Source organism: Delphinus delphis, chromosome 13 (assembly GCF_949987515.2).
Source record: "Delphinus delphis chromosome 13, mDelDel1.2, whole genome shotgun sequence".
Classification (NCBI taxonomy): domain Eukaryota; kingdom Metazoa; phylum Chordata; class Mammalia; order Artiodactyla; family Delphinidae; genus Delphinus; species Delphinus delphis.
This window is the reverse complement of record NC_082695.1, coordinates 42,336,844-42,361,338: the sequence shown is the minus strand read 5'-3', so window position 1 is coordinate 42,361,338 and position 24,495 is coordinate 42,336,844. Positions and strand designations below refer to the sequence as shown.

The following is a 24,495-nucleotide window of genomic DNA, read 5'->3' as shown; positions in this document are numbered from 1 at the left end:
ATCTTTCTGGCATTAGGTATTTGATTTCAAAATCAGAGATTATATGGGTTATGTTTGTATGAGAAGTTTAGAACATCTTTATTTTTGGATATGTTTTCTAATACAGATCATATACAACCATTGCATTTATTCTTGCCTCCCTGGAGACACTCAAGGCAACAGAACTATTTCAAAAGCCACAAACTTGAAAAGCTGTAGATAAACCTCGACTGTCTTTAATAGTCGATTTCTTCTGCTGTTGAAATTGCATCAGTCTTTCAAGCTGAAATATATTAACTCAGTTTCAGGAAATTTGAACAATGGCCCAGTCAAGAGTGAATGAGTTGAGGCTGATTCACCGATGGAGTAAATTCAGATAATATCACTGTCTCTCCATAGTCTTTATCATCTCATCGAATATATGTTAGTGGTCAGTGAGCTTTGAAATGTGAACCCTCTCTTTCGGCAGAGAAGGTGGAGTTGCACATTGCAAAAAACATGGGATTTGAGGCCAAAGAGACCTAAGTTGGAAACCCAATTCCATCACTTACTAGGAGTGAGCCTCAGTTTTCTCATCTGTCAAATGGACTAACTCCACCCATTATGCAAGGTGGTTGTAATGAGTAAATGAACTTGGCATGTGTAAAGCTAGCGTGTGAAGGAACATTTTAGGTATTAAAAACGTTTGCTCGCTCCCTCCTGCCCTGTAATCCAGAGTTTTGTTTGAAAGCAGAGAAACAGATTTAAGGGCTGGATAAGATGAACCAGAGCTGCACATGATCTCAAACTTGGGGACAGTCTTTGAGCTGTTTATGTGGCCAAAGGACCTAGCTCACCCCTAACTGCCTGCTTGTATCGGTCCCTCACAGGTCCTTGAGAGGTTGCAGCAAAGAGGATTTGAAATCGTGGGCTCCTGTGGGGGAGGAGTGGACTCATCTCAGTTCAGCGAATACGTCCTGCGGCGGGAACTGAGGCGGACGCCCCGTGGACCCTCTGTCATCCGGATAAAGCAAGAGCCTCTGGACTAAGTGGACATATTTCTTATGCAAAAAGGAGAAAACATACACAACAAATAATGCAAACAAGAAAGGGACATTTATGTGCAGTTGGGACAGCAAACCAAGTCCTGGACCTAAAATTGAATAAAAGACACATTTATATCCAATAGAGACCACACCTGTATTCATATGGGAACAATTGGAATAGTGATATCCTCAAGGTGTAAAAAATATATAAATATATATATATATGTCAAAAGGTAGGAAATGCAAAAAAAGAAAAAAAGGTGGTAGCTACAGTTGGTGCTGTGATGGCCGTGAAGTGTCCTGGGCCTCCCAAGGCCTCTGACCAATAAACAAGCCACGAGTGAGGACGCATCTCCTTACAGTTTCCATTGCCAACAGCCATCCATTCTTTCTTTTTCCTTTGTCCTTCTTTTTCCTTTTTAAAAAAAACAAGAACACTTAGAATCGCATTTCTTTGCATATGGAAGTTTCATGTCTCTCTTTAGACGGGGGACTGGGCAGGACTTCAAAAACAACTCTCACGAGCACACTGCATTCGAAAGACGTTAGACATGAAATTTTAAATGTAGTTTGTACAGAAGTCACACTTTTTTGTCCGCCTCACAGATGTGAACATGACTTTGTTTTTAAACCGATCAGTTTTGCAAAGGGGCCAGAATTATTACTTGTTAGAGTTGCTCCAGTTTGAGTCTGCTGCTTTCCTACAATTTTTCAAATTTTATAATGTATTAAATACAATAAACTCTGTTTAAAAAATAAGGTCTGTGTGAAACACACGTGTTGGGGCGAGGCGGTATTAAAACGAAATTTTTCTATTTTAAAATTTTCTGTGTCAAACATTAAAAAGAGGCCTAAAAGCTGAGGCCATTGTTGAGACCCAAACCCACTAAAGGATAAGGATGTCGACCCTCCTTCTGAACAGTTCTGTTACTGCTCAGTGTTAGGTCGGGTGCTTTGTTATTCTGCATTGGTTAGCAAGATAAACCTTCCTTCCTGTGAGTTTACAAATTTCAGTTCTCTCTTGCTGCAGAGCGAACCACACCCAAACTTAGCAGCTTACAACATTTTCTTCTCTCTCTTGATTCTGTGATCCTCTTGTGTGGATTGGCCTGCGTGTGATGTCATCTGGGGCGTGGCCGGGGCACCAGTCCCCACTGGCCATGGGCCTCTTCATGTGGTTTGGGCATCTCCCAGCGTGGGAGCTAGGTTCCAAGAGGAAGGAAGGAAGACACGGTCCCCCGGAAGGCCAGGCCTGGAGCTACTCAATGCACTTCTGCAGGAATCTGTTAGTTCAGCAGATACAGAGCCAGCCCAGATTCAAGGAGGGGCAGGGGATAAAAACACACCTCCTGTAGGGGAGAGTGCCAAAGAAGTTGTAGCCAAATTGAATCTACCATAACACCTGTCCAAAAAAATCCAAAAAGTAAGGCATTAATGGTTTTGGAAGAAGTAGGGGAAAATCTCAGGGCCAGAATGATGACTTTCTTATTAGCCAAAGAGGCGAGAAACCAGAGATGTCAGTACCACTTTGGAATCAGGCCCTCAGCTTTTCCAGGGTATTAGTGACTCTGAAGACTCCTCTGTCAGTGCTGCCACCACCTTTCTTCCTTACTTCCTCTTCCTCATTCCAGACACTCAAAATAAACCTGGCATGATGACAAGATTGACAGGTAAACTATAATGTGTTTCTGAGGCAGAGATGTTCCTGTGGTGATGCACTATTTCCATCCTGAACTTTCTTTTTTTAAATTAAAAAGTCTATGCCTGAGGACACGAGTAATAAAAATATTTGGGGCTTCTGAAACTACAGGTAAGGTGTTAATGGCTCCAATCACCCCCCTGAAACACAGAGGCAGCCTGTGTTACTCTAATGAATTACTCTAATGACTGCCAGCCAGGCTTTCACGTGGTTGTGTAATTTCCCCTTATTGGCGACTAATACACACCACTGTATCAGATGGAGACAGCCAGGGCTGCTCCCACCGGCTGCCTGGTCATCCGCGTCTGCTGAAAGGAAAACAAAATTGCTCTATGATTTTACTGGTAATCCATTCTCAGTGGGTAAAATTTCCTGAAAGCAATAAAGCAAGGGCCCCACTTTGGGACTTTCTGTTGGTTATTGTCATCAGTGAACATTTACCCAGCACTCTCTCTGGGCAGTTAGTATTGTCCCAATCAAACACTCCACAGAATTATGTGTACTTTGTTCTCTTCTGAGCTCTTATGCCCATTTATACAACTACAACCCAGTTGTGCATTCTTTCTACAGAAACTCCAATCCATTTCAACAGAGCAAACACGTCAGATGTTATGTTCTTTTTTTTTTTTTTTTTTCTTTTTGCTGTACACGGGCCTCTCACTGTTGTGGCCTCTCCCGTTGAGGAGCACAGGCTCTGGACGCGCAGGCTCAGCGGCCATGGCTCACGGGCCCAGCCACTCCGTGGCATGTGGGATCCTCCCGGACCGGGGCACGAACCCGTGTCCCCTGCATCGGCAGGCGGACTCTCAACCACTGCGCCACCAGGGAAGCCCTATGTTCATGTTTTTAGGTCTTACAACGAATAGATTCCCAGACACCAAAGTACTTCAGGAAAGAGCTGGTCAATCAAAATATAATTGAGTTACAATCTTATTTTTTTCCCCTACGTTTATCCAGTATATAGGGTTATCCATACTTCACCAGTTGTCCAAATAAGGATATTTATAGCTGTGCTTATTTTCCGCACAGAGGATGGATGGGATCAAGGCTCAGCGCTGCATTGATTATTAATGTCTTTAGACCCTAATTTAGAAAGATTTTCCCTTTTTTTTTTTCTTTTTCTTTCTTTCCTTCTTTTCCTGTGTTCCATGACATTGGTCTATTTGAAAAGTAAGAGTCAGTTGTTCTGGAGTTTGTTGCACAATCTAGATTTATCTGCTTGGTAGAGTCAAGTTAACTTTTTTTGCAAGAATACTGCATAGGGATGTTATTTGCTCATTGTATCACATCACAAGGGTCTGTTTGGCCCGTAATAGTGATGATAATTTTATTTGTATTTTTTGTTTTTATTTTTTGTTATTGTAGATCTTATTGCATGTTAGTTGTGGTTTTTCTTTGGTGGCGGTAATTCTGACCACTCAATTGAGGTGACAGTCACCAAATTTCTCCAATGTAAAAGCAGTTCGTCCCTTTGTAATTAATAACTAATCTATGGGATGAAATTTGAGATTGTAAATACCCTGTACCTCAACACACTTTCACCTGATGGTTTTAACATTCATTGGTAATCTTTTCCTGAATCAGTCATTACCTTGGTGGTTATAAAAGTGTACTCTTAAAAAAGCTACTGTTGCCTGAACCTTTGGTATTTGAAATAACCATTTTTTTTTGAGCGAAATACATTTCTTTAGTCTAAGTCACACAAACTATAATCTTTGACCTGCTCTTTACTAAGAAGTATTTTTAGAAAAAGTAGAATGAAGCAAAGCCAGTTCTTAACTGGTTTCTAAATATTAGGTGAGTTTTCACATAGTAATAATAATCGCCATGCACTTGATGTTTGCTCTGCCCAAGGCACTGTGCTAAGTACTTCACCTGCACATAACTCACTGAATCCTTATGACCACACTAGAGGTTGTACTATCCCCGTTTCTCAGTTAAAGAAACTATTAAGCCATCAAGTAAATGATATGATAAAGGCTAATGTTCAGTTAAGCTTTCTAAGGAGGGCCCAAAACAGAATATTTGAGAAAAAGTAAGTTTTCATGTTGTAGTAGGATGATGAGGAAAGTAGATTATTAGTTAACAGCATTTTCTCCTTAGAATGGAGATGTATTCCTATATTTAAATATTTTGATCATCCCTCACAGTATATTGGGCTCTTGGTTTTGGTGATACTCTGAGGACTGTGACGTGGTTTCTGCCATGGGGTACTGGGGGAGGGGGGTGTTCCCACACATCAAGCAGCAGAATTAGGGCCTGTACCCAGCTAACCACAGTACAAAGCACTATGGGTGGGCGTCACCTTTACAAACCAACGATTGTAGAAATGCCAGATGATAAGGTTCACATCTGGTTGGGGAAATTAGAAAAGCATCACAGGGGAGGTGGCACCTGAAAGAGGGGTAGGCTCTCCCAAGGAAGGGGTGCAGAGGGAGGGTGGAGGCTCCAAGCTGGGAAAGCAGGAAGCAGGCTCAGAGAATGCTGTGGATGCAGCTGGCTTAACTGGGATGTGAAACATGGCGGCAAACGACAGTGGACTGGGGGCTATCTTGAGTGCCAGGCTTGGGGGTGGACCTGATTCAGCCGCTTTTGGAGGATCACGGGAGGTAGGTACTGTGGATATTCACCTACGGGGTCTGCGGACTGGAGTGGCTGGAACAGTGTCGGTGTGAGGGGCAGTTAAGTGGCTGTTTCTCCAGTTTATCCATTTATGACTACTAACCAGGTTAAGAGCTGAGAATTCAAAGATGTATGAGAAAATAAGACATCACCTTGGGTGTCAGGGTGACAAACTCAGATGCCTACAAGGGTCAGGTGAGTCGCAGAAATTAGGAAGCAGACAAGCAGGAACACGTGCGCCCCATTCAGAGGGGCAGCCCCTCCTCCACTCCAGCAGGTACTCCAGCAGGAGAACAAGGAGCCTGTATCCTTCAACTTCTCACTTTTCTAGAAAACCTGGAAACCTAGATTTTTGTGTGAAATCTCTAGCTGTGAATGTTAGAATAAACTCATTTTTTTCCCAAGTGTACAGACCAAGCAAGACATCTGCAGAGTCTGTAGCTCTGAAAGTTATGAAAATAATAAAAACAGTTTTAGACATTCTAGAAGAATTCCATTTGGGTAGACTCATGAGCGATGGCACCAGAACTAAATTGTGTGAGAACATGACTTTTATGAAATACGGAAATTTAAGGCAAGCTTTCAGTCATATATCATTTGATCATAAAGATTTAAATCCTGGTGTATAAATAACAATAGCGATTATAAGCTACCTTCATTCCATGCTTTCTACATGCCAGGCACTGTGCTCAGGGTTTTACAGATGTTCTTCAGTCCTCATACAAACTCAAGGAAGTCGGCATTATTATCCCAAATTTACAGAGGAGAACACTGATATGTTAAAAAAAAAAATGTGCCAAACTCCGCAAGACACTTGGAGCAACACGTTCACACACACACACACACACACACACACACACACACACACGTTTGATGAATACCTTGGACTCAACTCTTTCTGGTTTTCTAATTCATGCAAAAATGATTTTTCTCTGTCATTGGCAACTTCAGTAAGTTCGTCATAAAGGCACTAGACAAAAGTGTCGCTGGCTTACTGGCTCTAGGGTAGGAGTTACTAAGCCCTGAGGAGAAGTGTTTTCTCTGACTTTGTAACCATCAAGCAACTCTTCTCAATAAAAGTTTACATTGGTTATGTCCCAGCTCCCCCAACTTGCCCGCTCTTAAAACACACAAAAGGCACTTGTTAAAGTTACAGTTTCCAGTCCCTCTCCCCAGCCGCCCCACCATCTCCCCACCAATGCTTGAATCTCAGTCTCCAAGTGAAAAGCCCGGGAAGCTGTGTTTTAACAATGCCCATCACAGGTGACATTTCGATCAGGCAAGGTTGGAAATTACTGGGTGATATCACTGTGTCCCTCAACCTAGACTAAGAATAGTAGATGAGAACCTTCTGCGGGTGCTTTTGTGACTTGCCTTTTTATGACTTCGTTGATGTTGGTTAAACAATAGTTGGCCCCTTCCATTGATTTGAAGGCCAGATTGAATACTTCCAATGGAGTTAGTGAGGGTGGAGAAGTACTTAACTGAAATTTAACCTGAGGGCCCTCACCCTTTCCTAATTAGGGAGAGAACGACCTGATCCTGCCGAAATAGTCTATCAGCTACAGAATCCCTTCACCTCCTCTTAACAAGCTACCAGAGGTTTGAATGAACAGAAACCTTACAGGAGAGAATTACCGCAGCATCTGCCACGTGTAAAAATAGCTGACTACAGGTGTGCAGGAATCCGACGTTTCCCGTATATTTTAATTTGTGTGAGTTTCTTTGAAATTTAAATGATGATTTTTCAACCTTCAGAGTTTGAAGAGGTATGTGAATCTATAACCCTAACCAGTTTAACACAAAAGTCCTTTGCATATGCTTTAAAAATGCTAGATTCAGAGAGCTCAGTCTGACTGTACTTCCCATGACTCCAAGTTCATTCTCTCTCTCCCCACCCCCTCAGCTTCCTCTTTCTCCCTCAGTCTCAGGGTGAAACCCAGTGTTTCATCACTCCTCACAATCTATCAGATCGTGCTTGTCAGAATTCAGAACAGACAGTACAGGTATGAAATTATACTGTTGACTAACATGACTACAAAAGCCAGAGCAACGCTTGCTATGCATTCCACTCAAGCTCTGGAACTTGACTCAGAAAGCCTGTTCTGGAAGCTGAAAACCAAATCTTTGTCACAGAAGCCTCACCTTAGTTGGAAAAGAAGCAAGATCAGTAGGGACACGGAGGAGGCCCAAAAGGGTCATTTAAAGATCGGCAGCTTGAGCCATCTATTTGATGCCACTGGTTTTTGTGGCCACACCAAGTGGCTTGCGGGATCTTGGTTCCCTGACCAGTGACTGAACCCCCTGCCCTTGGCAGTGAAAGCTCAGAGTCCTAACCACGGAACCGCCAGGGAATTCCCTCCACTGGTTTTCCTATTAGTCAGCAATAATGGGCAACTGGATTGGCAAGAGAAAATGATGGGAGATGGATTGCTGGTGGGCCTTAATGTTCCAGTTTTGCATCCGTTATTGCTCTGTATTTGAAATGGTATTGTGTTATTTAAAATACTGTTGTCCTATAGTCTTATTCTCATATATGTGGTCTCTTAATATATATAAATACCAGAAGATTCAGAGTTCTGTTAAGTAGATTGCGTATTCATGAAAATAATTCAGTTATAGCTCTTACTTTAAGCAGAGTAGATGTATTTCTATAACAGAACATTGACCTATATAATCTTTTCCCTACTGGCGTCATAATTGCAAAATCAGAGTTATTTCTCATAGCTCCAGAGTCAGGGGAACTACATACACATCCCCACATCCTTCCTTCCTGTAGCTTTTGCCTCTGTCCAGTCTGCATTAACCATCCTTCATCCCCCTGCCCACTCCTTAGATATTTTCTTCCAAGCAGAGATAGTCAAGTGATGGATCAAAATATGTCCGTACAATCACTAAAAGCTTTTGTGTTAATATTTAAAATATACAAAGGAAATGACTTACCTAAACCCAAAACACTGACAAAGCAGGTGGTATTTCATGGGGTCCATGGGAAAGCCCTATGGCAATGTGAAGCCAGGTCACTCATTTCTCAAATTCTCACCCCAAGGTGTGAACATCTTCTTCTGTGTGTCACTGCTCTTCCTGGGCTCCTGTCTCTCCCTGGGTGATCTCATCCATTGATGGCTTCCCCATCACCTATGCTTCAGGCCCAACTTATTCCAGAGCTTCAGGCAGGGTAGGCAGCTGCAAGGACACAGCGACAAGTAAGCTATGGTCCTGCCATTCGACTTTAGTTAGGCAAGTGAGTAAGATGTAATCAGATCACTCCAATATATTCTGTCATAGCAATGACAGATGTAGGGTCTGTACAATGTTTCCCTTTGACTATCCAGAACTGAACTTATTTTAGCCCCAGCCCTGTCCTTTCTCCTTTTAAATTTCTTATCCCAGTTCAAGATGCTCTGTTCCATCCAAACCAGGCATCCATTTCCTGCCCTCTCCATTCTAGTTGATCACCAAGTTCTACAGAAAGTATCTCCTAAACATTTCTCAAATCAGTCTCTTCCTCTCCATCCCTACTACCACTTCTCAATGTCATATTATCAACTCCTCTTCCATGGACTATTTCCATAAGATCTTAATTGGTTTTTCTGCCAGGAATTGGGTGTGTCATCCCCCAAATGCTTCTTCTACTTTGCAGCCTCTCACTCCCCTGTTAAAAGCCTAGCAATGTTTCCTCATTGCTTTCAGAATCATCTTGTTTCCTTAGTATGGCATACAAGGCTCTCCTCGACCTAACTCTCAGCCTCATCTCCTGCATAAATACAGGAGCTTTTAGCTCCCCCATGTGTCTTATTGTTTTAAGTCTTCCTGCTTTGAAATACATTTATCATCTTATTTGCTTAATCACCTTCCCCTCATTCTTGAAGAGTCCCTTTACCTATTGCCACATTCCCATGGGCCCTTCAGCTGGGCGACCCTTCTTTATGGTCCTAAAGCATCCTATTTGTACTTTTATTATGGCGCTGATCACATAATACTGAAATATTTATTTACATGTCTACATCGAATGGCCAAACTTAAGATCGTCAATGGGAGAAATCTGACTTATTTCTGTCACACCTAGTGGGTGCTAAAGAAATTATTTGTTGTGACAGATGAAATAAACAAATGAAGTCTATTATTCCTAGAAAAGGCAGAGTCTGTGTTTTCATGTTACGAACCCCATCACTTGGAGAGACTGTTTATCCGCATAAGCACTAGATTAAATGTAAATTATTTTTAAAGGAACAGGCATACAAGAGGGAATCCATTACTAGTAATATTAAATCCCTCAAGCACTGTAGGTTTTTAAATGTGTACTTTGGATTTTGCCCAATTAAAAGTTATGGTGGACTTCCACATTTGACCAGTATGGAATAACAGGTTTACTCTACCACATGAAACAACTAAAAAACTGGACCAAATATATGAAACAGTGGTTTTCAAGACACTGGATATCAGGCAACAGAGAACAGTGATGTCTGAGAGGTGGATAACACACAGGGTGATCAGACTTCCCTGGTGGTGCAGTGGTTAAGAATCTGCCTGCCAGTGCAGAGGATGCAGGTTCAAGCCCTGGTCTGGGAAGGTCCCACATGCTGCAGAGCAACTAAGCCCGTGGGCCACGCTACTGAGCCTGCGCTCTAGAGCCTGTGAGCCACAACTAGCCTGCGTGCCACAACTACTGAAGCCCGCGTGCCTAGACCCCGTGCTCCACAACAAGAGAAGCCACCACAATGAGAAGCCGGCTTACCACAATGAAGAGTAGCCCCTGCTTGCTGCAACTAGAGAAAGCCCACACGCAGACCCAATGCAGCCAAATGCAAATGCAACGAAGACCCAATGCAGCCAAAAATGTAAACAAATTTAAAAAAAAACAAACAAAAAACCCCAGGGTGATCCCTACATTTGCCCAGGGGAAAAGTAACTCAGGCAGAAGCCAGTGGTCTCCTTGAGTTGGAGAGACAGAGCTGGCAGTCCAGGGAAGCCAAGACATCTAGAGTTTATAGAACAGAGTAATGGGGAGGCGAGACCTGCACACAGAGAGAGAAGGCCAAAGAACTGAAGAGGGTCTTCCTGGAGTCTTCAGCTGAGTACTGATCAGGGCATGTGGCTGAGGAAACTGCCCAAGGTTAGACAAAGAACTATGTAGAAGGATTAGAAAAACTATTGCTCACACAGGGCCAGCAATAGTTCCTATTTCCACCAGACTGGAAAACCTCATAATTAACGGGGCATTGTCTAGAATACTCAGAATGCCTTAGTGGTAGGAAAAGAATAGCCATAAACTAAACATAGCTCTGATCTCACCTAACAAAGCTTAAAAGCAAATCCCAAAGGGATCAAACTATTTCCAAGTAACTCAACCTCATGCTAAAACGAAGTTCAAGAATATTTATAGGAATACAAATATATCCAGCAGCCAACAAGGTAAAATTCACAATATCTGGCATCTAATAAAAAATTACCAGGCATGCAAAAGAGCAGGAAAATTCAACCCATAGTAAGAAGAAATATCAATCTATATAAATCAACCTAGAAATGACAAAGATGATAGAATCAGTGGACAAAGACATTAAAACAGCTATTACACTATATTCCATATGTCCAAGGAGCTAAAGTGAAGAATGACATGTTAACTGGTGACACGGGAAATATAAAAAAGAACAGAGTCAAATTTCTAGAAATAAAAATTCCAGTGCCTGGAAAATACACCTGATAGAATTAATAGCAGATTATACATTAGAGAAGAAAAAATTAGTGAACTTGAAGATATAGTAATAGAAACTATGTAAAATGAAACACAGATTTCCAAAGCAAAATGAACAGATCATTGCTGAGCTGTGGGGCAACTTCAGTCAGCCTAATATACATGTGATTGGAGTCTCTCTCAAGGAGTTTGGGGAAAGAAACTGAAAAGTATTTGAAGAAACAATGGCTGAATATTTTCCAAATTTGAAGATGACTATCAACCCACAGATCCAAGGAGCTCAATGAACTCTGAGGAAAAGAAATATGAGGAAAAACACACCAAGGTACATCATAAACAAATTGCTTAAAAACAGTGATAAAGAAAAACATCTAAAAAGCAGCCATGAGGGGAGAATGAAGATACATTATAAACAGAAGAAGAAAGATAGGATGATAGCAAATTTCTTGTCAGAAACAATGCAAGCCAGAAGATATTGGAGTAACATCCTTAAAGTACTGAAAGACATAATCTGTCATCCTAGATTTCTATACCTAGTAAAACTATCTTTCAAAAACAATGGCAAACTAAAGACTTTTCCAGACATACAAAGGCTAAAAGAATTCATCACCAGCACACCTCTCTACAAAAAATGTTGAAGGAAGTCCTTCAGGCAGAAGGGAAATGATACCAGAGGGAAACCTGCATTTATACAAAAAATGAAGAGCACTGGCAATGACAACTACCTGGGTAAACACAAAAGGCTTTATTTTTTATTGTTTAAATATTTTAAAAAGATAATCGACCATGTAAAGGAAAAATAACAACACTGTATTGTAAATTTATAGCATATGTAGAAGTAAAATGTATGACAATAGCACAAGGAAGAGAGAAATACAAGGTTCTCATGTCACTTCACTACTTGTCAAGTGATATCATATCACATGAAGGCAGATTGTGATATCTGAAAAATGATACTATATATAAACACTAAAACAGCCACGAATCAATGCAACAAAGAGTTACAGCTGATAAGACAACAGGGATGAAATAAAATTATTAAAAACACTCACTTTATCCAAAATAAGTCAGAAAAAAGATGAAAAGCAAACAAAGTGCAATGGAATAAGTAAAAAGGAACACCCAACTAGAATTAAGCCATATCAAGAACCACATTAAATATAAATGGCCTAACACCTCAGTTAAGAGACAAATGTCAGATTGGATGAAAATACATCACCCACCTATATGATGCCTACAGGAAACCCCACTTTCAATAAGAAATAGGTTAAAAGTAAAAGGATGGGAAAAAAATATACCACACTAACACCAATCAAAAGAAAGCTAGAGTTACTGTATTAATATCAGACAAACAAGATTTCAGAGCAGAGAATATTACCAGGGATAAAAAGGTCATTTCATAATTATAAAGAGGTCAAGAGGACATACTTCTAGCCTTTTTTTTTTTTTTTTTTGGCACATAACAGAGCATTAGAGTAGAATAGAATAGGAACTAAAAAATGATAGAATTGCTGAGAGATACAGGCAAATTATACTTACTACAAAAGATTTCAACACAAATCTTTTAAGAACTGATAGAGAAAATAGACCGAATATTAGTAACAATGGAGACAACTTGAACAACCCTAACAACATAAATCAGAAATGAGTTAAGTCATACTAAGGATGTTCTCTAACCATAATGGAATTAAATTAGAAATCAATAACGGAAAGATCTCTAGAAAATTCCCAAATATTTGAAAACTAAATAATACATTTCTAAACCACCCATGAGTCAAAGAAGAAACCAAAAAGGCAATTAGAAAGTATTTGAACTGAATGAAAATGAAAATACAACATATCAAAAAGTGTGGGATTCTGCTAATGCAGAATACTCAGGGGGAAAATTATATCACTAAACATCTATATGAGAAAAGAAGAAAGGTTTCCAGTGAATGACCCAAGCTTCTACCTTAAGAAACTAGAAAATGAAGAGCAAATGAAATCCAAAGTAAGCAGAAGAGCAAAAATAATAAAGATCAGAATAAAAATCAACAAAAAAAAGAAAGAAAAAACAATAGAGAAAAACAATGAAATCAAAAGTTTTCTTTGAGAAAATCAATAACATTGATAAACCTAGCCAGATCGATCAGGGACAAAAAGTAAGAGGACACTTATAGTAAATAACAGGGATAAGGCAAAGAGTAAAGCAATGAAGGAGCCCAGATTCCAGCCAGGTCTGACCACCTGTCACGCCCAGGTTCCATGGACTCTTCAGAGTTCCGAGAGGCACACCAGATTGACAAACAGGTTGGGCGAGGCTTGTGTAAAATTTTTTCTGGGCCCATAAAAGTATCTCTAACAAGTTTAATAACCCTCCAAATTACACATTTGCAACCCAAACACTTCACAGCAATACTTTTATGTTAAAAAATTTATATTTTGTAAAAAAAATTTTTAAAACATTATTTTTTTTGGCAATTCATCTGACTTTCAAAATTAATTTTTTAAAATAGATTCTTAAATTCTGTACATCTTTCAAACTAAAAGTGTTTTCCAGAAAAACAAAAATAATTATGGCTTGTATTTCAAAGACGCTTTACGTACGGCAACATGCTGGAACCCTGGCTATACTGGTTTGAGGTAGGGCTGTCTCCTCTTCTTATAAGCATCAGGAAGTAACTATAGGGTTAATCAGAGTGATGGAATAGCAGTAGAGAAAAGAGACTTAAAGAGCCTGATCTCGGGTTTCGCTGGTGGCGCAGTGGTTGAGAGTCCGCCTGCCGATGTGGGGGCGCGGGTTCGTGCCCCGGTCCGGGGGGGTCCCGCGTGCCGCGGAGCGGCTGGGCCCGTGGGCCATGGCCGCTGGGCTTGCGCGTCCGGAGCCTGTGGTCCGCAGCGCGAGAGGCCACGGCAGTGAGAGGCCTGCCTACCGCCAGAAAAAAAAAAAAAAAAAAAGAGCCTGATCTTTCCCTCCGCCTCTCAAGTCTGAATGAGCTGATAAATGAGTTCATCTACCACACAAAACAGTCTTTGTTTTATTCTGTAGTTTACTGGCTTTACACTGCTAAGAAAAGAAAAGAGGTAACATGGTTTGCCCCAACTTGCCTACTTACCACCGGAGCTTTTCGTTTTTAGGCTTACAACACAGTAAAAGTATTTCTTGAAATTTGCCTTAATTTCAATATTAATCCACCCTTGCCTCAGCTTTCATTTGAAAATATTCAAACCTACAGAAAAGTTGAAACAATAGTACAAATAATACCCTCCTCTTAGATTCATCCGTTGTTAACATTTTACCAAGTCTGCTCTTCCCTCTGGTCTCATTGTGTGTATGGTTTTTGATGAACCATTTGAAGATAAATTGCAACCATCACGACAATCTAACCCTAAGTCCTTCAGCATGTAATCGCCTAAGAAAAAGAACATACTCCTACATAACTCTCAATAAATTTAACATTGATGGGATAATATCTCATATGCACACACCCACGCGTGCAGGGTCAATATTCAAATTCCCCCAATTGTCCCAATAATTTATTTTAGAACTGTTTTGTTTGGTTTGCGATTCTGGAACCAATCAAGGCTCACACGTTACATGTAGCTGTCATATTGCCAAGCACTTTCTAACCCACGCTAAGTGTGTCTGTCTGATTTGCCACTCCCACCAATTAGGAAGTCACAGATAATGAAAGCTTGATTTTGCAGTTAATTTGGAAGTAATAACACTTGAAGTAAAGACCTAATACCAGACCCACGATTCCAAAAGGCAGAAGGAGCTATTTCATTACATCATACTTTTGAATAAGTGACATAACTCATTGGAAAATGGTGCTGCAAAGGCAGCGAACATCGAACATTCTGCTCACAGCCATGCTGGTGTTTGCCAGGTGGCTGGTGGGGGACATAAGGGCGTCAGTTGCTTGCATCCTGTCATCATCTGCACAGTGACGAACACAGTTTGCAGAAGAGTCTGATGTCCAGCACAGGGCATCCTGGCGATCACAGACACTCAGAGCCAGGGCTCAGAAGGACTCACCTCCGTGGCACCCCTGCCATGATCTTCCAGCCTCTCCTTCAACACCTTATCATGGGAAACTCAGGGAGTCCATCAGACTGGGAACCAGAACACCTGGCTTCCAGTCTTAGCTCTGCCACTTGTGAGCTGTGTGACCTCGGGCCGGTCGCTTAAATGCTCTTTCTTTAGCCGTGCCGTTTCTTTGGCTCTAACAAGAGCACATCATCCTCTGTCTCAACTCTACCCAAAGGCTGTGTGGGGAACAAATAAGAAAGAGAATGTGGAACAGCGAAGCCCCGCACGAGTGTAAGTGGCCGCAGTTACGGGGAGCTCACCACGGTCAGGTGCAACATGCTCTTGTCACCTGGATCACCTTTACCTTGGTCCACTGGCCTCCGCTGTTTGAAGAAAGTCATTGAATCCACCCTTCATACTGTCTTCACCAGATCCAGCAGCGCTATTTTCATGTGAACACTACCCCCAGCTTAGTGCAGCCCAAGAAAGAGACACCACCCTGAGCTTGACTTCCATCAGGCCAGGTATCCCACATCCCTTGAGCAGTTGATCGTTTGTAACCAAATGAAGAACTTGGCATTACTCCCAGTGAACTTTCATGGAATTGGTGTCTGTCCTTCATCCCCGCCTCTCAGGTACCGTGGGAGTCTTGCATCTGTCCTCCAGGAAGCTCTTCACTCTCTGTCCAGTCTGAGGTCTGAGAATCCTGTGACCCTGGCCTGTTTCCCCCCAAGCCACGGATGTACTTGTCCAACTGAAGCACCATCCAAGTTCTCTCTCCAGCATGAGGTCAGTCCATTAATCAGTATTCTTTGGGTCAGCTGTCTTTCCTGACTGCTTTTCTTTTTCCAGATGTCACCCTCAGTAGGACTCGGACCCCACTGCTGTTGCTGCCTTCTCCAGGCTGGGAGACCACACCCCCCGGTCCCCACCGCCTCCCCGGCCACAGAAGGCAGTGCCCTGCTGGCTAAAGAAATAAATGTTACCGCCCAGCAACGAGGGAAACCACCTCAGTGGGGCTTTTCAGGCTGGAAGTTCTTTACAGTGACATGGGCAGGGGAGGGGTGTTCTCTCATGATACCCAAATCAAACAGCCTTGGTAGGTGGCAGAGTTGAGAAGCTGCCCCTCCTCAATCTCTCCTTAATTTTCTGCTACTGAAAGAAAAGAGAGAAGAGAAATAAAATTTACCAAAATGGACTTGGAGAAACTGGAGGTCCTAACCAAAGCAACACTTACAAACTCACATTGGGTTTTTCCTAACTATTAGCACTGCCATCTCACAAGCAGTGCTTGAAGTAGGAAAGGGGAAGGAGGAAGGGACGTTCATTCTTTCACTCATTGGCCAAGCCGGAAGGGGGGCTGATGTGCCAGGCACTGTGCTAGGCACCAAGGACACAGGCAGAAGGAGACGGCATCCTGCCTTTGAGGAAGATGCATCCAGCAAGAGAGGCAGGTGGCCTGCTCATATAGCAGCAGGGTTGATAGATGCCCTGACGGGGGTGTGCATGCTGCCCTGGGGACACGGAGGAGGGGACAACTCATTCATCCCAGGGAAGTCAGAGAAGGCTTCACGGAATCCTGTAGGTTGAGCCCACCAGGAAAACAAGGGAGGGTGAATGGCAAGCAGAGGGTGTTCTAGGCAGAGACAACAGCCCGAGCAGAGCAGAGAGGCTGCAAAGCACAGAGGCTTGAACAAGCAAGACGCCAGTGTACTAAGAATAGCACATTCCCCGTGGGGCAGGAGCAGGTGCGGGGAAGACAGCTTCCAGACCCGCCTAGGGAAGTTAGGAAAGGAGCTCCTTTTTACTGCAGGTATCCAGGCCTCACCTAATGACTCAGAATTCCTGGGCTGGGCCCCCAGGAATCTATCTCCAGGTGACCCTGGGGCCAGGCACCCTGTGTGGGAACCAGCCATAGGCAACAAGGAATCAGTGACGTTTTAAAGCCCAAGAGTGATGCAACTAGATTTATTTTTAAGAAATAAAATTCTGGTGGCAGAATGGAGAAGGAAGTGAAACAGACAGGGACTGAGAAATCAACTGGGAGATTATTCCAGCTGTCTCGTGGAGCTATGATAAATGAAAGCAATTGGAAGGTAGAAGAGGGGGTGAATTCATGAGCTATTTCCAAGGTAGAAACAACAGAACTTGATGAGCAATTAGATGTGGGTGGTGAAGGAGAGAAAAGAATCAAGAATGATTCCAAAGTTTCTACCTCAGGCTCTTAAGGGTTGGGGAGCCCTTAAGAGAAAGAGGCAACGGAGGCCAGGCAGAAGCTTGCATTTGCAGGGCAGGTAAAGAGGACACTCAGTCGGGTTTGGTTTCGAGCATGTGGCAGGGAGGTGTCTGTGGGCAACCAGATGTCCAGACTCGGGGCAGGAGGGGTAGGCTCTAGGGGGAGGAGCTGCACTTAAACACGTGGCTTTGGCGTGGTGACTGCCAAGAAAGCGCCCGCAATGCCCAGGGAGAGCGTAGAGAGGGGGCGTGGTCCCCACATGGAGAGGACCCAGAAGGAACAGTCAAGAGGAAAAATGAAAACCAGTGTACGATGGGGTGGGAAATTGGGGTGGAGGAAGAATTTCAAAGAAAGAATGAGCATGTCCAGTGCCGGAGCGAGGTCCAGCAGCTATGGCAACTGCAAGGCCATTGCTGACCCTAGGGAAAGCCATTGCGGAGCGCTGGGATCCAGAACCAGACCATGGCAGGCTGAGAAGGGAATCAGAGGTGAGGAAGTAAAGACAGTGATTGTCCATTCTTCTTCCTTTTTTTTTTTTTTTTTGCGGTACACGGGCCTCTCACTGTTGTGGCCTCTCCCGTCGCGGAGCACAGGCTCTGGACGCACAGGCTCAGCAGCCATGGCTCACGGACCCAGCCGCTCCGCGGCATGTGGGATCTTCCCGGACTGGGGCACGAACCCACGTCCCCTGCATTGGCAGGCAGACTCTCAACCACTGCACCACCAGGGAAGCCCTGTCCATTATTCTTTTTAAGAACTTGTGAAAGAAAAGAGAGCCAGGGCAGCAGCCAGAAGGAAAAGGCAGAGTGAAATACGCAGATCCTCTTCTTTTTTGAACTTTTTACTTTATTAAAACGGCATGCCTTAACACGAGCCAGTTGATATAATTATTGTTTTCTACATTCTGTAGACCAAGAATTATGAGAAATATTTTCTACACCAGCAATTCCTAATGATGTATTTGCAAAGGGTACAGGCTCAGCGGGTTGGGGTGTCACTATTTTTTCAGCTGGAATATTTGAGAACCATATCTATGCATGTCATCTCGTATTCCTGCAGTGAAAAAAAATTAATACCAGGGTTACAAGTGAGCTTACACCTTACATGATATTTATGAGAAGGGATGTAAGTGATAAGAATGAGGCTCAAAATCCATGCTCCTTGCGTAACTCTTGCATCACAGATGTGTTTCTATGAAGAGAGTATGACCCACTTAATCCTCACAACAGTTCACTAATAATATAATAATAGCAAACACATATACAGTGCTTATTATATTCCAGGCAGTATCCTAAGTGCTTCAGTATATAAACCTAATAATTATAACTTGGGTATATATTCATAAGAATATATGAAATATATTTTTCCTGGTTTTTACTGTTTTGGTAATATGAATTGAAAGAAGAAATATTATTACCACAAAGGAAGAACCCCAACCAAAGAAATCTGAAATATATAGTAAATGCTTTTTTCCCCTTTTTTCTTCATTTTAGATTCTGTACTAATCTTCCAAGTATCATGATTTTAAAATAAATTTTACACCCTTCTTATTTATTTCTAGGGTGAGGGGAGGATAACATTTTTTCCTTTCTTATGTGACTTTCTTTGAAAATGTACAGTATGAAGTTCCTCAAAAATAAAATTTTTACCCTTGAAAGGAAAAAAAAATACCCAAAACAATTTTATGAAAAAGATACTATTGCCCGAAACAATACCTGAAAAAAAATCTTATAAAAAAGATACTATTATTATCCCATTTTACAGATAAGGAAGGAAACTGTAGCTCAGAGAACCTAAGTAACCTGCTCAAGGTCACATGTAAGTGGGAGTGAATTTTTTAAAATGATTGTATTACATTTAGGAATTAAGGGAAAACAGCTAAATGTAAAAGAAGTTAAAAACAGAAAAAGTCCAAAACCAGAAACACTCCAAATGTCTTCTAATGAGAGAGTTGGTAAACAAATTGTGATTTATTCCAACAACAAAATATAGTAGTCAAAAAGAATGAACTACGGGTACATGCAACAACACAAATGAATCTCAAAAAAAGTTATGTTGAATGAAAAATCGAGCAACCAAAGGAATACATACTGTACGGTTCCATGTATGTGAAGTTCCAGAACTGGCAAAACTAGTTTCCAGTGATAGAAGTTAGAATAGTGGTCACCTCTAGGGTGGAGGCAAAGGGGTGAGGGCTAGTGGCTAGAAAGGGGCTCGAAGGAACTCTCTGGGGTAATGAAAATGTTTCTTGCGAGGGTGGTCATCCCAAATCTAGTCATATTGAAATACATTTTAGAAAACAGGAAAAGGTCCAGAGCTAATTGATGGAGCAAAGCTGGGGAGCAGGCTGCGGAGCTGGGTTCACAACCAGAGATGCAGGCTTAGCTCCAGACAAGCCACTAAGGGCTGAGAAGGAGAACAAGCCAGCCCAGGGCCTGGGCAGGGGCCAGCTGGGGGATTGGCAACCGAGGCTTATGTGTCGTTCAGCTGCACGAGTGAGCACAGGGAGAATCCTTTTCCAAGGGCAGAGGTTCTTGGGGTTAAGGATGTTAGGGCTCTAAGAGAATCCTCTCTTTATAGATAAGGACCCAGTGTTAGTGACTTATTCATGGTTCCACAGCTAATTAGCCAGAGCTGGGATTAGCATTTAGTTCTTTAAGCATCAATAGGATAAGTCAATTGGGGGAGTGTAGGGCTTACCTCACCTCCACTGCTAATGAGGGCTCTGACCCTGGCTTACACACAGCAAGGAAGGACTTCCCGTCATTTCTTTCATTTAATAAACATTCATTAATCACCTCCCATTGGCCAGGTGCTCTTAGGTGCTGAAAATCCAAAAATAAAAAGCCACTGCCCCTGTCCTCGGGTAACGCAAGGCTGGTTAGGGGAGGCCCACGGGAATAGACAACGCACTGTAGTGAAAAGCATTAAGAGGAGAGGGGATAAGATTTACTGGTCAAGCAATTCTGCTAAGGTGCTGGGTTGCAAAGGCTTCATAGAGAAGATATTTAAGTTTCTGAGAGGATGGGGCGGGCTGAGGTTAGGGGAAATGAGGGAGGAGTTGAAGAATAAAATAACTGCATTGAAAGCCCGGGGAAGCCCATGTGCAAAGACACAGGACCCTGCCCTCCCCACTCCCCACCCAAGACCCCAGGCCCCAAAGGCAGCCCTTAGCCAAGTGCACCAGCCAAATGGACCCATCACATCAATCAATGCCAAAAGTGCCCACGAACAGACTGACAAATACACCCCTGAAAATAAATGCAACAGAGGCTGAACCTTATTCTATAGACAGAATGTCTATGATAGAGTTAGGACTGAGTTTTGCTGAGTGGAAACCTGGTATTTTTAAGCACATTTTAACCAACATAATGGTCTTAGAACAGTCACGTAAACCGGTTCCACAGGCAGTAATCCTGGCAGGAACCTGCTGGCTTTATCAACCACTATCTCCTGAATCCAAGAAACATGCACACTGGCTGAAATGCAGGCTAGGGCTCCACCAGTGATGGATAGCAAAACAAAGGCAGCACTAATGAAAAATTAATGAAAACGGTTACTTCCGTAAGAAAAATGATCTGTTCTCTCCCAACTTTGTATTGATTTTTGACCAGCCCTGTAATTGGAAATGTATGATTTTATCCTAAGGTAAAGGCAGGCAGAGGGGCAGAGTATGGGAGGCTTTCAGCCACCCAGCCAAGCTTCACCCTGGGAGGATAGCCCGCATCCCTCTCCGGGTCTCTCTCCTGGAAACCTGATCCTCCCAAGCCCTGAAGCCTGAGTCATTTGAAGGTTACTGATAGTAAATGACACCTGAATGTTCTCATGTCCACCAGCCTTTTGGGATTACCTTTCCTGTGTTATTCAATTAAGATAAATACAAACCTCAACCTACACAGCACAGGAAGCCCCACCTCTCCCCCAATTTTTTAGGAATTCCTTGGGAAGGTATTTCTCTTTTATCAGGTGGTCAACTGTCACATCTCACTCAATTCCAGCCTCACCACTCCCACCCCTTCTTAGCTCACCTGCCCTGTCTACCACAGTGGGCCACATGCTTAGATACAGCCCACCTTCTGGCCTTGCCAAAGACACCGATCTAAAGCAGTACTAGGTTAGGTTAGTTAAAGCAGACTTTATTGGAGGTTGGAGGGCGGACACCTCATTTGCTTTGCTCACCACTGAATCCCACGTGCCAAACTACCTCTTGAGTCATCATAGGAGCTTAAAAATAATTATTGACCTAGGGTCATCAAATTTATGGAGGCAGAAAGTAGAATGGTGAGTACCAGGGCCCCCGGGGGATGGAGAGTTATACTTAATGGGTGTGGAGTTTCAATTTGGGGAGATGAAAAGGTTCTAGAGATGGATGGTGGTGATGGTCGCACAACAGTGTGAATGTGCTTAATGCCACTGAACTATACACGTAAAAATGGTTAAGATGGTACATTTTGTGTTATGTACATTTTGCCACAATTTCTTTAAAAAGTTGAATGAAGTACTGATATTATAAGAGAGGGCTGCAACTCAGAATAAATATAACCTAAAAATTGAGCTCAGAATTTCTAACTTTCCCAGCTTATAGGGCGGCTGGTCCAGAATTCTCCAAAGTGAATGCTCCAAATCTATTCCTATTACAATTCAACTGGGGAGAGGGAAAAAAATACTAGAACTTCTATGTATCTATTCAAATTCATTCTTTAAATTTTTCTATTTGGGGATAGATTTAAATGCACATAATATAGAATAGTATAAATGCACATGTATATAATTTATAAGTATATAAACTTACAGAGGAGGAACAGTATCAAACACTTTGTACTCCTGGGTTGCATGGTCAACACACTCTGAAGGCCACCATTGCGATGACTTTATAGCGTCTGGCTTACCCACTGGGCTGGGAGCTCCACGAGGGCAGGGGTCTCTATGTTTCTTCAGACATGTATCCCATACCCTGGAACAGTGCCTGGCACGTGATAGGTTCTCATTCAGTAATTGTTGGATGGAAGAGCCACGGCTGCTGTTACTGGCGCTCTCCCCGTATGCAGGTGCTCTTAGCCCATGACAGCCATATTGCTGGGGGCTCTGGCTTCCCTGGACCATCTCCTTTTCCTCTTCCTCCTCCCCTTCCTTTTTTGCCACTCCATCTCCCAGTTTTTAAATCTGTAAAATGAGGACATTGGACCAGATGCTTCCAAAGTTCTTAGCCTTCTGCAATGCCAAGTTCCTTGTGCAAATGCCAACTGCCAGGTAGGAGTCATTCCAAGTGACAACATGATTCTGTGTCAGGGATGGAGGCAGCTCACCCCTACTGCCCCAGCTTCAAGGTGACTTTTGGAACTTGGTCTGACTTTCAGTCACTGACAAACTGCCAATACTTCCTTTAGGACACCAAAAGCCACGTACCCCATCTAAGATCACTAATCAGGGCCCTTCCACTGTTCAAAGTAGGTATCACGAAAGCTAGCGCTTTGGGGGGTAGAAAAACAAATCTACGTCAAGTCTCCATTAAGGTCTTGTTCCTATAGAGTCTGGGTCTAGTGGGAAATCTGTGTTTTTGAGGACTTGGCCCAGTGCTGGCTTTGCAGCCAGGCAGTCCTGGACATAAGTCTCCTGTCCCCCATGCATTCTCTGGGTGACTCCAAGCAACTTGCCTAACTGTCCTGAGTTAGGACAAGTCCTGAGTCCTCAAGTTCCTTTTCTGATAATTTCAGAAAATAACACCTGTCTTGTGGGGCCATTGGGAGAATAAAAAGATGAGTACACAGTAAGACTCAATAAAATATAACCATGATGACTACTATTATATTTACTGATAGTCTCCCCATATGTGAAACAAGAGATTAAATCAGTAGTTTTCAGAGGAATTCTAGAATTCTGAAGGGCGACCAGAACTATTAGAGGATGGGGCTCGAGGTAGCTCACCCTCCAAGATGCTTCTGTTTTTCAGCTCTGCTTTTCTCAGATTTATGAATTTTTATTTATTTTGGGAAAAAAGAATTCTAAGGCTTTTTTAAAGTGCTTGAAAAATTCTGGACTGGATAATCAGATAATTTTCAACCTTACGAATCTAATTAAAAGATAGTAAAACATTGGAACTCCAATTGGGGGGAGGGGGTATCTCACCTGGCAGGGAGAGTGTGACAGCCTGGCCCCAGAACTCCAGACCCCAAACTTCCTAAGTTTCCTTCACTGGGCTCTGTAAGGACTAGTTCCCTGTTAGAGTCATCTCCAGCGTCAGTCTCTCCTCTGCTGAACAAATGGTGGTTAAACCCCTCCTCGGTGAAATATCTCACACTGTCATCTCTGCCTACGACTGCTTATTCCCCCAAACTGTCGCATTCATGAAACGGAGGAGGGGAGAGGTAGTTATTAGGAAATACTTCTGGGTACTTCTGTCTCTCACGTCTTTTCTATCTAATTTCAACCCTGGGCATGGATTTAAAACGAAGCTGTTCTGGAGGTGGTCTTCAAATGCTTGATGATTAAGGCTCACGCTGTCCTTTGAGGCCATGGGCTGTCTTGTGCACTATTCCCCATGGCTGCTGCTAATCTGGGCTCAGGGTATGGTGGAATAGCCTGGCCTAGAAGTCCGGAGCAGACCCAGCTCCTGCATTTGTTGGCTTAAAAACCTTGGGCAAAGAATGTGCATTCTTGAGCCTTGGTTTCCACATCTGAAAAATTAAGGCAAATAATATCTGCCTTGCCCACCCCACAAGACCTTTGTAAAGATCTCATGAAAGAATGGATACAAGAAGCACACAGAAGGGAAGCCCCAAGGTTACAGAGACCCTCTGAGCTGCCCCTCCCCGAAAAGGTCCAGCTTGACAGAGGGGGGCCTTGCTCTGGACACGCACGTGGGTCCCTGGGCGTGGGGTGATCTGGAGAGGGCTGGGCCACGGGGGCTGCAGGTTACCACACGGTCCCTCCTCACATCTGATCAGAGCAGCTCACATTCACAGCTTGCCCAATGCCAGGCAGGTTAGGATGAAAGTGTCCTGGCTGAGATTCCATCCAGGTACCATTGGTTCTTCCATGGTTACACAGATAGTGGATCTTACTCCCCTCAGCTTCTCCAAGGCAAGAATGGCTGGGGCCCCTCCTCCACCCGACGCTCCCATCCAGCCCCTGAGGAAGGTGGGTGTGAGTGATCCACAGGCATAGCCACTTATTTGGGGAACATCAGGACGTGGAAAGTCAGAGAAAGCCAAGAGAAGAGGGCTAATG

The 24,495-nt window shown here is 43.0% G+C and overlaps 1 protein-coding gene across 3 annotated transcripts in view; it reads left to right on the top strand.

The window, feature by feature from the left end:
- KCTD1 (potassium channel tetramerization domain containing 1) overlaps positions 1-1,792 on the top strand; it is a 182,081-nt gene extending 180,289 nt beyond the window's left edge. For all 3 annotated transcript variants that reach the window (XM_060028828.1, XM_060028829.1, XM_060028826.1), the window contains exon 5: positions 849-1,792. In XM_060028828.1, the coding sequence (XP_059884811.1) occupies positions 849-1,007 (159 nt within the window). In that variant the 3' untranslated portion in view covers positions 1,008-1,792. The remainder of the gene's footprint in view (positions 1-848) is intronic.
- The last annotated feature ends 22,703 nt before the right edge of the window (positions 1,793-24,495 follow it).